This window comes from Trichoderma harzianum (genome assembly GCF_003025095.1).
Source record: "Trichoderma harzianum CBS 226.95 unplaced genomic scaffold M431scaffold_3, whole genome shotgun sequence".
NCBI lineage: Eukaryota > Fungi > Ascomycota > Sordariomycetes > Hypocreales > Hypocreaceae > Trichoderma > Trichoderma harzianum.
In genome coordinates, this window is record NW_020209251.1 from 1,413,915 (window position 1) to 1,430,575 (window position 16,661).

The following is a 16,661-nucleotide window of genomic DNA, read 5'->3' on the forward strand; positions in this document are numbered from 1 at the left end:
CTAGCCCCCCCTTTTCTCGTATTTCATCCACCCCAATATGAACCAAGTGACATACATACCTATACTGTAGTCACAATGCAAAAATCACCTTCCCTGGCTCCTCCTCAACCGCCCCTTGCTCATCGGCGGTGCCTTGTTCACCTCGGGAATCTGATACCCCTTTTCCCTCTCCAGCCTATGCCTCTCCCAGAAATCGCTCGCCTCTGTACTCAGCCCACCCTTTCCATCCCGATCCTCCCCTTGCCCCTGCCGCCGTTTCCCTCTTCTCGCCATGTATTTCATCATCTTCCTAGCCACGGGCCTTCCAAGCACCACGTACAACCAGCGCATCATCCAACCATACTGTCTGCCGATCCACTTGAAGAAGCGTCGCGCAGTAGTGCTCCACGCAACGATGAGCGTCCCGACGATCAGGGCAACACTCGCCGGAATACCAATAATACCAATCGTCCGCAGAGGCAGATTGTCTCCTCCTCCCCACTCGCGCGTATTCATGCCAAAGATGCCTGTAAAGAACTGCAACGGCAGGAATATGACTGTGAAAGTAGTAAAGATCAGGACGCTTCGGCTTTGCGCGCTGGCCAGATCCGCATGAAGCCTGCTTAAGCGGACTTCGTCGACTTGTGCCTGGCGTTGTACCATCTGAAGCAGCTTGTCGTACTCATCTCGCGTGTTCTTCACCCGGCGTACCATTTCCTCCGTGATATGGATATATTCTGCCAGCCGCTTCAGCGCCTCAGCAAGGAATCCTCTTCCGTGGACCGTGTGCGCTCGCATCTCGGGACGGTTGTAAATGGTGTGCATCGATGAGATTACTTTCGACTGTCTCTCGAAAAGGCCTAGCAGCGTCGCAAGTTCGTCTTCAATATCCCGAAGCTCCAGCAGTGCTGACGTGTTGTCTCTATTCTCTTGTTCGGCCCGTCGTCCCTCCTCTTTATGACGCTCCCGGATTGAGCGAGCTTTATTTTCAACCGGCTCGTAATCAAAGGCCTTGTCACGGAATCCCTCTGAGCGGAACTCTTTTAGTGATGTTGTAAGCTTCTCGGTCTAGCATGTGTATTAGTGACATGTTGGATATACCCTTAAGGGTACAATAGCTTGACTCACCAAGACGCTTATAGCTTCTTCGAATATTCGAAAAACTTCCAAATCAGGATGAGAAGCTCGATCTAGAAGCACGCTCACCGCATGCAGAGCTGCCAAAGCTGCGAGATCTAGGGAGTTGTCGCATAGGCGAGTCAGATCTACATTGACATCGTTGAAGATGCTGTCTCGAAGGTCTGCTTGCTGATACAGCGGTCCCTCGATGGGATCACTCTCTCGTTTGGGGAAGAATGAGAGCAAGGTATCTGTAAACATTCAGCTTAGGATCATACCGATCAGAAAACAACATGGACTCACGAGTAGAGATAGTCCAGACCCATAGCTGATCTATCATCAGCACATTTCCATTCAGCACGTCCTTTTCAGTCTCCTCTTCGCCATTCTCCTCAGCCTGTTTGTTTAGCTTCTCCCGCCAACTGGCTGTGCGACTTCCGCTCCCGCTACCACTACCACCACTTCCGCTCCCGCTTCCGCTTTTATTGCTGCTTTCTCCGGATCCCAGATTGCTGCCAGAAGTCTCGCTATACAGTCCCCGATACTCTGCCACATCGTAGTACCTTTCTTTAGTCAGCTTGTACAGCATTTGGTCATCGTCTCGCGATCGGGTATCCCTTATCGATGGATATCCAAACTGGTCCAGCGTTCGCCGGCAATTGATTGGCGGATCATGTCCCAGAAACTCCCATATGACCTGCAACTCCAAGGAATCCGACTTGGCTACAGATTCGGGAATGGGTCGGGCCCTCCCGTGAGCCAGGCGCTTAGCAATCAGTTCACGCCGGCGGATGAGTCTCTTGTACGAGTCAAAGTGAAGGTACGGAAGAAACAGACAGACATACATCTGATCATCTTCGCCAGGCGGAGAAAGAGAGCGACTCGGTACCGAATGACCACGTGGAGACACTAATTATTCACGGGGATCAGCAATTGAAGCTTCGAAGAATAACAGTAGAGACCACTTACAAGTTCGAGGCGCCGTAAAGTAGCATCCCGGCTTTGCGTAATGCGCATAATGCTGCGAGTGCCGACCACGTGTATGCCTCCTAACCCAAAAGTCATGATTCGACAGGGCAGAAAAATCTCGCTGGTAGGAGACTTGCAACGTTTGGAGAACAGCCTAGTTGAAGTAATTGGCGTCAGCGATACAGTCTCTTATTTACGAGGAGTTTATCATAAAGTAAAGGAGTGGCAACTTACAGTCACCCATGTAGGGTTATTAAACGGTAAATGAATCCAAACAAACTTGCGAGCCTTGACCATTGGCTTCATAAAAGGAGTTTGAGGAGCATCGTCTACGTCCACAATGGCGTTTTCGCTTGCTCTATGCCCCTTATCCTTTGCCATCTTTCGGATTTCAAGAACACTCTCAGGCAGCTTCGGAGACGCATCAAGCCCATCATCTTCACTATCGTTTTCCTCCCCCATGAGAACTCTATCGAATGTGCTGCGGCTCCTCTGGGAGAAAGATGGAAAATCGCGATATCGAGGAGGAGACGCACCGCCCATGTCGCTGTCAAGGCTCATCGAGCGGCTGAATGAGTTTCTCCCTACTCTACCTCTCAAAGGCGGTGATAGACGATCAATGGCGAGCTCCTGGTCCAAGCTGGCACGCATGAGAGGGGACGGCTTGCGGAAAGGCGTTGAGTGTCGAGGAGGAAGCGAATTAGGTCGAGAAGGAGGCGTCAAGGGCCCAACACCAGACTGAGAAACCAATGCCGTCGGTGCGGATTCTGTGCTCATCCTCGGCCTTGTTCTAGGGGAGTCAACCGGGAGAATAAGAGGTGATGGCGGGATTGACAACACGGCAGGCGGCGCCGAAGTCCGGTGAAGCGGCGGAGGGTGTTCATGCTCAAGCTCATGCTCATGTTCATGTTCGGTCTGGTTGATTCCAAGAGCATTCTTCACAGTCATCGGGTCGGGTGGAAACGTCACAGGCTCCGGCGGTCCCTCCATGTCGACCAGACCCGTCCTCCCCCTCATGGCCAGAAATCTTCCCTCTTCGGGTGGAATTTCTACCTCATTCAATCTCTCGCTGAGACATACTTCCGGACCTTTACTCATAAAATCTCTCAGCGGCAACCTTGTAGACCAAGCTCTCACAGTGCCATCCTCCATGCCCGCCTCATCGAAGAATCCATGGACCTCTACCGTTACTTTTTGTTCCAAATTGAGCATCCATTTGCCTCCTCTTGCGTCCTCTCTAGCGTTGGAATCCGCCTGTTCAATGTTTGCCGCCAGCTGTCGTAGGAAAAGTCGTAAAGTGTGCATGTTGTGTCTCCCAAACGAGGCAATGTTGGCATGGTCGCTCTGCAGAGGAAAGATGCGTTCCTGCCGCATCCCGAGAATAGCAGACTTGATGGACGTAAGAGGCGCAGTAAAATAGATGTTTCCCGAGTTGGCAGACAGACGGGAGTCGATCGTCTCGTAGAACGTCCACACACGGATGTCGTCCGAAACGACCTTGAAGTCTTCGTCCACATGTAGGAGAAGATGGTTTCCCATACGAAGATCATCTGTCAACGACACTGGTAGGGGGACAGATAGCTGAAGCAGGTTTTGGATGCTCGCCGCCAGGGTAGGCATGGCAAAGTAGCTGGACCCCTGGTGCGGTGTTCCTACCGGTCCAAACGACGATATCATTAGCATCATTCATCTCAATCATCATATGGCTTGACTCACCGAAAAAGGCAACCCCATAACACTCGCGCAAGATGCTCTCATATCTCGAATCCCTACTGGCTTTCACCAACGCCATCTTGACCACCAACCCTCCAATACTGTGGCCAATAAACAACAGCGGCCTCTCCTGCTGCCTCTCCCGGGTCCTCAACGCCCTTAACTCATCCAGCAGCGCAACCGCCAGCGAGTTGAGCGTCGTCCCTTCGCTAACCTCTGGATGCTCATACAGCAGGATCCGCGCCCTGTTGGCCTCTCTTCGGATGCCCTGCCTCACCCACGACGGGTTCTGGTTCTGACGCTCCGCCTCACGAACCTCAGCATCTCGCATCGACGGCGCGCCAAAATACCGCCCCATGAGGCCATCCCGGTTCCAGCTGCGCAGTGGATGAGCGGCTGGACACGGAACCGTGACGATGTCGACACTCGTCTCATCGTGTGTTAGTCGGCCCTCCGGGTCAAACGTGAACCGCAGCCCGTCCTGTCCATCCCGCTGCTTCTCGACAAATTGCCCTCCATCTCCAGGCTTCAAATCAGTCTCGTCGGTGTCGGTAAAGGTGCTTGGCGGCCTCGTTCTGCCAGATCTGGTCCGAGTAGGAGAGGGAAAGGGCACTTCCAAGGCGAGACTGGGGGTGGCCCGCTGTATTGTCGGGCGGCCACCGCCTAGAGCCATAGCTGTCCTCCGCTGTATTTTACAGCGCTCTCACTAAAGTCCGTGATGGCGATGTTCAGTCCAAGCAAATATATTGAAAGCAAAGTCCCATTAACTCAGCATCATGAAAGCTCGCTGTTTACAAGAGATACCCTTTATATAGCATGTGAAGAATGGATACACAAAAGCAAATGTGACTTGAAAAAAAGAACACCAAAGTCAAATTCCATCACGATCAGCTCGCCAGCATTTCTCTCATCCCCACAGCCTAAATCACACTCTCAACTTACAAAGACTCAACATCACCTGCTCCCCTTAAGAATACGCAACAACCCGCCATCTGCCGGCATCAGGCCCCTACCGACGCAAGGCAGATACCGATCAATACGAAGCCAGAAGCTCCCCACAGCCTAGCACACAGCATAGCATCCGAGACCCCGAGGGCCAGAGACTACGTTAACTCGCCCTAGCATCGCAACCCCAGATCACGACCGTCCCCTCGTATCTCACACCAAAAACCTCGCCCGCAAGCTACACTCAAAATCAAGAACTGAGACCTGCCCCGCCCAACCTTCCTCACTGAGCGGTAATGAAAATTTAATAATTAAATATCTAGCTCAATAGCTGTGAGAAATTCAAATCACTTATTTTGCTCGTGACAGAAGCCGCTCCACGCCGTGGAATGGATGGGAGCCATTGATCCATCGCTAGATCTTTCAGGGGGCCCCTTCAGCAGGCTTGCAGGGCTTACAAGAACTTACAGCTGACCCCCCCTTTCGGCTCGATGTTCTGGCCATGAGACTTGCGCCACCGTGACCTGCGGCACATGGGCTTTTTTGTAGCTTCAGAGCAACATGAAGCTCTCAAAGCAACATGCCGCGAAGGAGTAGCTTGATCGAAAATGCAAGACTGCAAGATCCACACGGAGCTTTTAAGCTCATCAGCTATGTGGCAAGTCATTTACAAAAGTCTGAACAAAGACAGCACATGATTCCAAACTGCCATCTCTAGGCTCGGCATTCGTCATCTAGCTCCAGTATCAACTCCAGCTTGTAGGACATTCTGAGCGGCCGAAGCACATGCAACAACCTCACCAGCGGTGCTGTCTTTTCGTAAATTAAGTCATCCATAGATGCTTTATGAGCCTCTTAATTTGGGATCCGCACTCTATCATCGATCTCATGGATAACATCGGCACTATTTACGGCGGCCACATTAATATACACACAGTCCAGCCCCTATATAACAATTACAGATCTTCCAAATCGTGAATCGCAAAACGCAAAGAGAATCAACAAGCTCCCAAAACGCCAGCCCGTACAAGGGGGGTATCAACTCGATGTAACTAATTAAGCGACCTGTAAAGCATCTAATCTAATTTTCTCCTTTTAAAAAACATCAACCCCTTTGCTTTGACTACAAGTCATCAAGAGTCGTGCAGTGAAGTATCGCATCCGAGTAAAGCCGATTTACCACCATACAACTCTGGCCAGGCCGTATGACGACTAGACCGTTCGGGCCGAGTTTGAAGGCCTGGTCGTTTCCCATCTTGACGCTAATCTTGCCTGAGGCTACCGAGCATGTGCGCACCTTGGTTGCTTCAATGGGCCAGTGATGCGTGTGCCCCGGTTTCAAAATGAGAACATTGAAGCTAAGACCTGGCGCTATCGTGATAGGATGTTGATTAGACATGTAGGCATTAGAAAAGCCAACATCTGGAGTAGTCAGTCAGTTTGATGTGCTCTCGAGGTAAGAGTAGCAGCTATGGCGAGGACTGAACTTACTGGTATTCGTTGTCTCATCCTTCATAGTACCGGGGGCTATCTCCCAGTCTTCCATCTCTTCCATATCAGTCACCTCAGCAGGTGATGGCTTGTGAACAGCTATTGAGATTGGCGGGATAGTTGTTCCTAGTGGGGAACTCTTCTTCTCCGAATCTTGAGTGGGGTATTGCTCAGGAGGTTTAATCGACGAAGACAACCTGCTGCTTTGTCTCATCACCTGTGGCAGGGTAGCATGATCATCGGCCTTGGTACCTGCGCCGTCGCTCATCTCCTCGTCATCTAATACCACTGCCTTATCACTCTGTTCCACTGATGTTCGATGGTTTTGCTGGGGCACCGCCACCTCCGTCTTCCCTTCAAGATCCCGATCCTGGCTGGCCCATTCGCATTCGTTCTTAGTTCGGTAACAGCAAAATTGATACTGACACGCAATGCACGTTACCGACTTACTGAACACAGCCTTCGCCTCGGCTGGTAGGTCCGGGGGCAAACCCACACAGGGAGTGCTCAGTCGTGACAATCCTTTCCATCTGTCACAGGGATTCATCTCCTCCGCCTTACCCACAAGATATGCAAGAGTACAGGCATATTGGAGGGGATCAAGTGTCTTATTATGATGATGCTCCCACCATAAACCCGGTAAATTACGAACTTGCCTGTATTTGGATAATGCCAATACGTCCAGCCGAGCAGGGACTTGCTGGCTGGGTGAGAGGCTCCTATGCAAGTACCGAAGAACATCGGTCATGGGCGGCGGCTCCAAGGACTGTATAGGAGGAGGTGGTATTGAAGGAGGCGATGGTTCTGCCTGCACTATCGGCGGCGGCGAAACAAAGGAAGTGGCCTGAACAGGCAAAGGTACTGGCGTGGTTTTGGGCCGCTTCGCCAGTCTCTCTTCCATGGTTTCGTTGCTTGTGTCGCCGCGCAAGGAGCGTTTCGACGTGTCTGGCGGAGCGCTTCCTCCGATGCTCACTCTGCTCGTTGAAAAGCTCCTCTTGCTGAGCAGGGCGAGCAGCTTCTTCCGGTTCTCTGTGTAGTCTGGAACCGCAGGCGGTGGCGCTCCCGGCGACAGGGGGTTGAGAGACACGATGATACCTGGAGAACTAATACCATCTTCGTTCACGTAATCGCCAACCTTGGAGAATGTGCCATCGCCATTGTCATTAAACAAGGAGCGGTTATGCTTCCCGTGAAAGTGTGATGACAGAGCCCTCATATTTTGGGAAAGAACTCTGCAATCCCGTACAGGGCACACAAAGGGCCTTTTACCGCCGTTCTCGCTGTTCTCGCTGTTCTCGCCATCGTCATATCGTTCCTTGCCGGGTGGAATTGGTGCGTTGTTCGTGCTCTGTTCGGTTCCGTCATCCTCTAGTAGCAACCAAGTCAGCTCGGCACCAAACAAAGACAAGCGTCGTGTGCAACATGGTGTAATTACCTATATAAGTGTAATATGATGCATTGTCCGCGTTGGTCTGGAGGCCGGTTCGGGGTCCCTCGCCGTCCCCAGTATCCATGGCATCTCCTGGGTCGGAAGGCACAGGAGACGCAGACATAGACGCAGACGCATATGTGGATGCAGATGCAGATGAGGAAGCCGTACTAGGCCTCGACTCTCGCCTTCTCGGGTTAACATTCGCGGGTCGATTCAACTCCGTCATCTGCTGCAGCAGAGCCTCTTCTGGTAAGCGCTTCAGGCCAGCCATTGCATCTGTCTCTGATTTCAATTGGCTTTGAGGTGATGCCTCGGATATCTCTGTCGATTCACGCCTTGTTGATGCTTTTGGCAAATCCCCATGCGTCTGGGGACGTCGTTCTTGGGTAGGACCTGTACCAGGGTAAATGTTAGCAGCAACCAACAGCAACAAAGAAACAACACAGGTAGGGAGGGGAGACGGCCAAGTGAATTGACAGCTGTAGCAAATTCAGCTCACTTTGAGCTGACCATTGGCTCAGTTCGTCCCATCCCTTTTCTCCCTGCCCTGTGCGCCCAGCAGAAGCAAACGCAAAAGGCAAACAACGCAAACACCGTGATCCGCACTGCTTACCTTGATCTTCCACTTTTGTCTGCTTCTTCTCCCAGTCCTTCTGCGCTTGCATTATATTCTTGTTCGCCGCCAAGGTGTTTTGTTTTGCCGCCAACCCAGGTGCTGCAGTCGTTGTCGTCGTCGAAGTTGTCGTCGAAGTTGGTATGCGCATAGGCACGGGTATAGGCACAGGCGTCTCAATCGGCGGCGCGCTTTGATAGCTCGCAGCTGGTGGGAGGATGTCGCTGACAACCATTGGAATCGGCACATCGTCTCCCTGGCCCGTCTGGCTCTTCATCCGATCCCCCACCGGCGGTGACGACGACGATAACCCTCCAAAGGTGCTCCTCCTCCAAGGAGCCCGTCCAGTCCGTTTCATCTTATGTCCTGGATTGCCGCCCTCGGTAGTGGAAGCCATGATTGCGTGCGCGCGGGATCAGAGCCGCTGATTGCGCTCTAGAGTCTAGATATCGTCGGCAAGGGATTTCAGGTTGATTCGGCACGCATCGAGTGGATTCACGACCACGATACACGAGTACGGACGTGTCACCACACGGCCTGGATCGTCAAAGTTGAAGCTCGAGCTGCCCAAGCTCCAGGCATGACGCGCAGGCAAGCTGCTGCGGTCACGTTTTGTTGTCTGTAAGGGAATTCGAAGTCGTATCGTGATCGAACGGTATTCAAGGCAACCAAGCAACTCAACTCCTATCCCAGCCTTTCGTAGCCACGAGCTCCTTCGCGCTAGGCCGCGATCAAGCGTGAAGTTTGGGAAAGAGTGCACCTATGCACACTCACAGACTTACAGCGGATTACAGTGGAGCTTCAGTGACGTGCAGTGAGCGAGGGGCACAACCACAAGGCTGTAGCTTCTACTGTAAGACTCAGGAACAGGCGCCAGGCGCGAGTGCGGCTTTCCGCACTGCACTGGATTAGGTAAGATTTCTGAGCGCAGGAGGCTTCACTTCATTCATATAACATGTGATTCGTGAGATGAAGTTGCACACAGTATGCCTTCTTTTTGATATCGGGGATGCTTATAGTGAAAGCCAGTACACAATCACAATATTGGAACACCCATATTTAGTTTGTGGCATCAAAGCTTCTTCCTTCTATGCTGAAGCCAACAGGACGGTGCCCAGCTTCAAGATGCTCCAGATGGGTGCTAATAGGATTGATTCAAAACCCATCCACCCATTTCCAAGCGGGCATTGGCAAAGATATACCCATCTGAATTCTAATTCAAATCAGTCCGTTCATTCGTTTCTACTATACACTTGGATAAATACAAAATCCCACTCAGCTCAGACCTCTCTACCCATTTATTTGGCCTTCTTTCCAGCCTTCTTCGCGGCCTTCTTCGCAGCCTTTTTGCTAATCGCCTTCATCACTTTACCACCACCACCGCTCTCCGCCCTCTTCTTCTCAGCCTCCTTCTGCCCAGCAATCTCCCTCTCCCTCCTCCACCGTCTATGTCTAAACCACTGCTTGCGCGTCCTAAACGCCTTCGTCTTCAGGCCCGTCGTCTTCACCAGCCGACCAATACGCCAATTATCCTCGCGATAGCTGTAATCCGATCTCAGCCTCAGCAGTCTGTCAGGCTCTCCAGCCTCCACTCGTGTGACCTCAAAGGGGATTCCCGACGGCGAAACCTCAGCCTTGGCCACCTCGGTCCGTATCGTGTGCACCGTCTTGTTGAGCTTGCGCTTTCGCTCGGCGTGCAGTGGGTAGGGCAGCGTGTCTTCCTTGTTGAAGACGACGCCAATGTACTTTCGGTCGGGGTGCTTCGCGGGATCACGGTAGTACTTGACGTAGCCAGTCGCCATGGCGTGGATGGTGTGATCGCGGCCCATGATGCAGTTCTCGCCTGGCCACCAATGTGTTCCGCGCTGCTTGTAGAGAATATTGCCGGGAATGACGAATTGATCTGTGTTCAGACACACACTGAGTTAGCAAGACTCTCGTATCTCAACCATTGGAACCTCCAATTGCAGTGTAAACGTACCTCCAGTCCGCTTGGCACCCAACTTGTTAGGAATTCCCCTCTTGCTCTTCTTCTTGTAGGCTCCCTGCGCCTTCACCGAAGCATTTCTTCGACCTTCAACCAAGGCATTGGCCAATTGAGCCCCCAGAGGAGCAACAGCGCTGTTGACAAGACTTGGCCTGGAAATGCTAGCCACAGCAGCCAATATCGGCCGCTGCATCATGAAGAACCGCATGGCCATGCGACGTTCCCCTCTTGTCGTGGGGGGGATTTTTTTTTTTTCGGCCTGCGAGGGGTTTGATGTCAAAATGCTTCAATGCACCTTTGCATGATCCTAGCCCAAAAGTTGCCAAATTTGGGAGGTTTTGACGCTTAGTCATCTCGAGCGTCTCTTATCGATAAGAATTTGTAGTGGCCAGCTTAACATCCCGAGCTTGCTCTCCAGTCGCAAGATTGTCATCACACGACCTTGCTAGTTGTCTCGATCTTGATCTTGTTTTCCCCATAGTTGCGAATAAAGCTCCTCAAAATGCGCCTCTTAATAGCCCTCCTGTCGTTCTTCGCCCTCGCCAACGCCCAATTTGGCTTCTTCGACCAAATGTTTGGCGGCGGCGGCGGCGGCCATCACCAGGAAAAGCGCCAGCAGAACAATCCCAGTGACGCTCGCCACTACCAACACCAATACACACATTGTAAGTATACCTTTCATGCATCTATCTATTCCTCCTATGCTACATCCCAAACAACATACAGGGGAGTACAGAGCTGACGTGAAGATGCGACAAGCTTCCTGTGACAACTACCTCTGTCCCGACACCCTCGCCTGCGTCCACTTCCCTCACCACTGCCCCTGCGCATGGGACGCCAACGACGACAAGTTCGAGCTTGCAGAGGGAATGCGCACGTGCGTTTCAAAAGGCGGATTCAAGCAGGGAGAGACCGCACGCAAGATTGAACTGGCGCGCAAGGGTTTGCTTTGAGTGACGGCGGCGGCGGCGGCGGCGGGACGGTTTCGTCCTTGGGAAGCACAAAAGATGCGATGCGACACAACACGACACGACATGATAACACTTGACACAAGATTCTGGACATATTGTGGAAATCAGGAGATGGGACAGCTTATAGAATGATAAAAATGGAAATTTGCAACTTGTTGAAAAGAGCTACCTTCAAAAGCGCTTTTAAGCTCACCTCTGTTAATCATAAAGACATGCAATGCCTGTTCCAACCACCACAAGTCGCAGATGCCCAAAGGCTCAAGATAGCAACCACTTGCCCAAGCTTCCCCAAACCACCCATCATGCTATTTCATGCAAGAGACTCATTTGTCGTCTTGCGTACGTTTCTCGTTCCACATTCACATATCCACTGCAAACGCCTCATATTCGTATCCATAGAACTCCACCCAAGGTCTTGTTGCGTATTCCGTAAAAGACTGGCCAACAAGAAAAAAAGAAAGAAAAAGCCTCCATTCCATGCCCATATGCAGCGGTGCACCGAGATGTAATAATAACAATAAGAAGTAGAAACCGAAACGGCTTGCGTGGTAAAGCCCTTCTCTTTCAACTACGCTGACCCATTGACAAGATTTGTAGGCAAGGGGGGAACAGGCGGGACTCCATTCTCTTCCTCATTCTCGTCATCATCCTCATCATCCTCATCATCCTCATCCTCATCATCTGGAATCGCCTCCGGGTGTCCCAGAATGTGCGCTACGCTCTTCATCTCATAGTGCTTCTTCCGCATCTCCTCGAACTTGCGGTGCTTCTCCCTTTCTTCGGGGGAGAGCCCCACAATCTCCTCTTCGGCGGAGGGGGTGACACTCTCCTTGTCCACATGGACCGTCTTTTCGCTGGAGCTGCGCGACGCCGGCGCCGGTCTCTCCGGGATTTCTTCCTCTGGTTCGCCCAGCGATAGGCCCGGAATGTCGTCTTCAGCGCCAGCACGTTGATTCTTGCGACCAGAAGGAGCACCGTCCAGGCCAGCCGGTGCCTCTTCTTCGTCGTCGGAGGGGTCTTCTGTCGGGTCGTAGTGTTTCGCATAGGGAGTCTTTGGTTCGGTAATTTTCATAGTCGAGGTGCGCTCCTGCTCCGTCAGGTACAGATTGGCCTCATCCCACTTGAGACGCTGGGCCGAATCAGACGGGTCGGTGATGCTGTTGGAGGAGTGGCGGCGGGAGCCCGCTCCGGAGGACGATCGTCGGTGTCCGGCGTTGATCTGGGTGTTTGCGAGGGTAACCTCTTTTCGAGACTCTTCGGGAGAGTGTGCGGTGTTGAAAGAAGGGTTTTTGAGGATGCCTGCACGTCTAGAGTCAGCGACGGCAACGAATAATAAGAAATAATTCACAAAATCGAGACTCACCTCTGGGCCGTTTGGCATCCGGGCCCGGTGGGCTGTGAGAGGGCGGCGAATGCTCGACTGAAGTCATCCTGGCGTCTTTTTTCCGCCTCGGCGTGACTAGCTGGTAAGATTCGAGGCTGCGATAGCGCGGGCTGAGGCTCTCGTGGGAAGGCAGCTGTGGTCGTAGCTTGCAGGTGATGGAGGTCGTGTGAGTGCGAGTAGAAGCTAAAGGCAGAAGCAGAATCACGTTGCCAGCGACAAGAGAGAAATAGTTTTTTGTTTATGCATAAGCTAGGATGTGCTCTGTCGAGGTGGGGAGAAGGCAGCCCAAGCTTGTGAAGCGGGGGATACAAACCTGAAGTGCTGTAGCAGCAGCTCAGCAGATTTAGTGGCCGTTAGCCACTGCTAGCCACTGCCAGATGACGCAGTAATGGCATGTCGCCACGCCCCATTTCCAAGATTGGTTGATCACAAGCCAGTGGAACTATCAGCAGCTCAACTTCTGGTTTTCGTTTTCTTCTGACTGGCACCCGACCATGGCAAGACGATGATCCTCTCCTGCTTCTGCTGCATGCCTTGTCAGGTTATTGCAGAACACGAACAAGCATGAATGTGCCTAGTGGCTGGAAGGAGAATTTGCACCCACCATCGCCCTACGATCTACAACACCACGATGCCCGGCTTGGTTTGGCCTCATATGTCTCCCCATCCATTCATCCCATCTTCTTCATGCAATGGTATATAATCGGGAATAATATTACTGTCTTTAATTTCCACAGGCATCCCTTGCCCTGGCCATGTAATACACATATATACCATACTAATTGCACCGCCAAGTTTGCAAGCCAACCGCCATGCTAAACTTCATTGCTTCGTCCCGAGGTAATCGACCAGCTCACCATGCGGATATTGTCCAAACCAAAATACCAAAAATAAAGACACAAACATGACAAAGAAAATGGGAATCTCAACTATGCTCCGCAAAAAAAAACAAAAAGTCTCAAAAGAGAGGGGATATAGGCCGGTGTGAGGGGATAAACATATCCTACTGTTATGAGGATGTTATTACAGATGGATGCTCTCTCGCCTCAAGTATTAAACAGAAAAAAAATGAAATAAAGGTAGGGCATGATCTTTTGAATCGTGCAACGCATATGTAGTCTCAAAATGACCATCATGTTGATAAACAGGGTGAAAGAGGTTCAAAACAGCACTCGAATGTATGCCGTCGCTCGTTACAATAGCTTCCAACATTAGTCAGGCATACTTTGTAACATGTCGGCCATCTCATGCTTGAGGGTGGCCGACAACAAAAACACCAACGCCGCCTTTTAATCAAACTAGATTTTGTTTTTCGGAACCAGATTGAGCACTGCGACGACCAAATTGTACCCAGTGCGGTAGCACACGCTTTTATCCTTTTCCGAGCTCCAAATATCAACACAACTTCGCAGTGTGTCGAGAATGATCTGCCGAGGCGGAATGGCGCATCCCATGGCAGCAGCGCCTGTTAGAGGTGCATCTGCGCGGAGGACATGGATGTATGTCGTCAAAGTTGCGGAGAAGAAGTCGAGCACGAAAGCTCGTCCGACCAAATCTAGGCGCAGGTGCGGTTCGCCAGCCCACATCTCACGGTAGTGTACCAGCAGCGCGAGGCAGCACTCCAGGGACGACCAGTATGACTCGGGAAACATGACGGGCCCTTCTGGGTGCAAGGCAAAGGGGCGATGCAGAACCATGAGGCACCGTCGCAAAAAGATGTCGACTGTCGTGCGTTGCAGCTGTCCGGTACAGACCCGCTGGGCGTGGCTCATGAGCTCTCGTAGCTGCGCGTTGTAGCGCAGCACGTCGGGGTAGGAGATTTGCTCCTTGTTGGAATTGATCTGCGCCATGACAGCCAGCACGGTTGGCAGCGACTGGTACAGCACCATCTGCAGGCTGTCCGGCGGACCCCAATCGGGGATCTTTTCTAGGGTACCAAGTTCATCTGGCCGTGTAAGAGGCGGCATTCCAGTGCACATGGCTACCTTGACATCAAGATAGAGGATTGTGAGCCACAGCTTTCGCCGGGAATCTTTTTCTTCCTGGTTGCGCCCCTCATCTTCTAGACTTGACGGGTCCTGAGGAAGGCCATAGATGAAGGCCGTGCGAACGAGCAGTCCGAGCAGAGACCAGCATGAATCCACGGACCAGCAAGTGGGATTGCAGACTTGCTTGGCCACAACCATGAGGGCCAGAGTTTTCAGGGCCAATAAAGTTGGTCGGAAGGAAAACGGCGTCTGCATAAGACACGCCTCAGCAGCCATCATAAGCTCCGTGGCAACAGGAGGCTCCCCTTCCGGAGAGGCAAAGCTGCCCAGGCCCATGACCATGAGGAACTGCGCTAGCCAACAGAGATCCGAGGCGTTGGGATCCATCCAGTAGCGTTCAATCTCACGCCTAAAGATGTGGATGTCCACGATTGGATTTACCACGTCGAGCAGCTCGAGATATCGCTGAAGGTACTTTTCGTGGTTTGCCCTCTCACTCGCCAACAACCGAGTGACGGCATCGCGAGTGTAGTACTTGCTTGCCCCAGGAGTACCAAAAGGGAAATTGCCTGGTAGTGTGAAGTTGGCCAAGCAGGCATTTGTAGCCACATCCTCAAGGGCGGCAGCCAGTGGTGCTGATTCCAAAGTTGTCAAAGTGCCAATCTACTCTCAGCAGTCAGCAACATGCACGCGGCATACGTGTACTGTAGACGTCAACATACCTTGGTCATGAGGTCTCGCCAATGGCTGGATCCTCGTACTTTGTGTTGGACCTGCCAAGTAGCAAGAACCGTTGTTGTCTCCTCGCTGTTACTGGATGGGGCTGTGGGACAAGGGAACTTTCCTCCGTTGGGGCCCTTGTTGTAACTGTAATAGCACTCTCTTCCGTTACCGCTCGACTTGCAGCGACCGCACGGCAACTCCTTGTCGCACTTTACCTTGAGGCGGTGGCAGCGCAGACAGCTCAGGCAATTGCGCTTGCGCTTGCGGACAACGCGCAGCTGATTTGCTGCCGCGGCCCCAGTAGCGGCACCTTCAATCGGCATGCCATTAGCATCAACGGCGTGAGGCTCAGGGCTCTCAGTCGATGCAGTGGGAGAGATTAAGCCATTCTGTCCTGGTATGCCTTGGGCAGGATCGCCGTTGACGGGAGGAGATGATGCCAAAGCAGTTGCAGCCCTTGCCTGACGTGATGAGTTTGGGGAGGCAGAAGTGGCGCCGTTGGCAGCGGCAGCCACCGCACCGGGAACGGCGACACCATTGACATCGAAGCTACAGCGCACGCCAGCCTGAATGCATCGTGAGCAGGAAGGCTTGAGCAGATCGCAGCGCCGTTTGAAATGGCGGCAGCGGTCACACGTCTTGACCTCGCGCATATGGGGCATGCTATTCTTTCACACCAAGCAAGAGCAGTCAATGGGTGGTTCTCAGTCCTGGCCGGTACAAGAGAGCGACAACGAATGTCTCGCTTTCGAATGACGGGTACTGGCACCGAGATTGCGAAACAATGAGCGGGGGGACAGACGAAGAATGTGTGTTTCCCAGGGGTGACAGACGGGAGGGCGTGCGTTGCGCTTTGTCTAAGATGTTGGATCGGAGGATTGTTGGAGACGTGTTTTGGATTGCTTGTGCTGGTCCAGTGTCGAGAAAGCCGTGCTGCTGCAGGCGAGATGGAAACCACCAGGCTGAAACCAGGCTATTTCAAGAATATGTTCAGCCGCGCAGAGCAGACGCTGGCCCCCAGCTTAGACGCAGCCTCGGGGACACACACAGCGTAGCTGAGAGCACAGAACACACAGACACGTTGGTCAACCAGATCAAAGTCGGGTCGAAGGGGGAAGCACGTTAGCGAGGCGTTGGTTGTCCCGCTTGCGTTCCCGCCTGGATGGTTGCTTTGCTGTGGTCTTTTTGCAAGCGCAGCGTCAATGTTCCTGCGCGTGAGATCAATGATCGATTAACATATGCACTCAATTGATGGTTGAGAGTGGCAATGAGGGAAAAGAGATGAGGAGTCGGCGGTAAGCGGCCAAACAAGCGAGGCGACCTTGTTAAATGCGAGAAGGATTAAGG

At 52.4% G+C, this 16,661-nt stretch overlaps 5 protein-coding genes across 5 annotated transcripts; 1 reads left to right on the plus strand and 4 right to left on the minus strand.

The window, feature by feature from the left end:
- Positions 1-84: 84 nt before the first annotated feature.
- M431DRAFT_491993 (hypothetical protein) lies at positions 85-7,432 on the minus strand (the record flags this gene model as incomplete). The annotated part of the gene is made up of 9 exons (XM_024916963.1): positions 85-88; positions 110-1,047; positions 1,108-1,349; positions 1,402-2,007; positions 2,298-3,719; positions 3,784-4,465; positions 5,909-6,147; positions 6,217-7,096; positions 7,262-7,432. 9 exons carry the CDS (start codon positions 7,430-7,432, stop codon positions 85-87), a joined length of 5,184 nt encoding a protein of 1,727 aa, XP_024777431.1.
- A 2,127-nt stretch (positions 7,433-9,559) lies between these two features.
- M431DRAFT_2824 (hypothetical protein) lies at positions 9,560-10,456 on the minus strand (the record flags this gene model as incomplete). The annotated part of the gene is made up of 2 exons (XM_024914027.1): positions 9,560-10,164; positions 10,243-10,456. 2 exons carry the CDS (start codon positions 10,454-10,456, stop codon positions 9,560-9,562), a joined length of 819 nt encoding a protein of 272 aa, XP_024777432.1.
- A 294-nt stretch (positions 10,457-10,750) lies between these two features.
- Positions 10,751-11,201, plus strand: M431DRAFT_79424 (hypothetical protein; the record flags this gene model as incomplete). The annotated part of the gene is made up of 2 exons (XM_024922813.1): positions 10,751-10,913; positions 11,008-11,201. The coding sequence occupies 2 exons, from the start codon at positions 10,751-10,753 to the stop codon at positions 11,199-11,201; spliced, it is 357 nt and encodes a 118-aa protein (XP_024777433.1).
- Positions 11,202-11,757: 556 nt separating this feature from the next.
- On the minus strand, positions 11,758-12,908 carry M431DRAFT_349240 (hypothetical protein). Its single transcript, XM_024914466.1, has 2 exons — positions 12,583-12,908; positions 11,758-12,518 (listed from the first exon to the last, which is right to left on the minus strand). Exons 1-2 carry the CDS (start codon positions 12,647-12,649, stop codon positions 11,788-11,790), a joined length of 798 nt encoding a protein of 265 aa, XP_024777434.1. The 5' UTR covers positions 12,650-12,908; the 3' UTR covers positions 11,758-11,787.
- A 993-nt stretch (positions 12,909-13,901) lies between these two features.
- M431DRAFT_491998 (hypothetical protein) lies at positions 13,902-15,976 on the minus strand (the record flags this gene model as incomplete). The annotated part of the gene is made up of 2 exons (XM_024916964.1): positions 13,902-15,254; positions 15,314-15,976. 2 exons carry the CDS (start codon positions 15,974-15,976, stop codon positions 13,902-13,904), a joined length of 2,016 nt encoding a protein of 671 aa, XP_024777435.1.
- Between the last annotated feature and the right edge of the window lie 685 nt (positions 15,977-16,661).

Bases quoted from the DNA above. Each gene is read 5' to 3' on its own strand.
- M431DRAFT_349240 (XM_024914466.1), bottom strand. From the start codon at position 12,649: ATGACTTCAGTCGAGCATTCGCCGCCCTCTCACAGCCCACCGGGCCCG. The intron at 12,519-12,582 runs GTGAGTCTCGAT...CTAGACGTGCAG, and splicing joins GGATGCCAAACGGCCCAGAG to GCATCCTCAAAAACCCTTCT.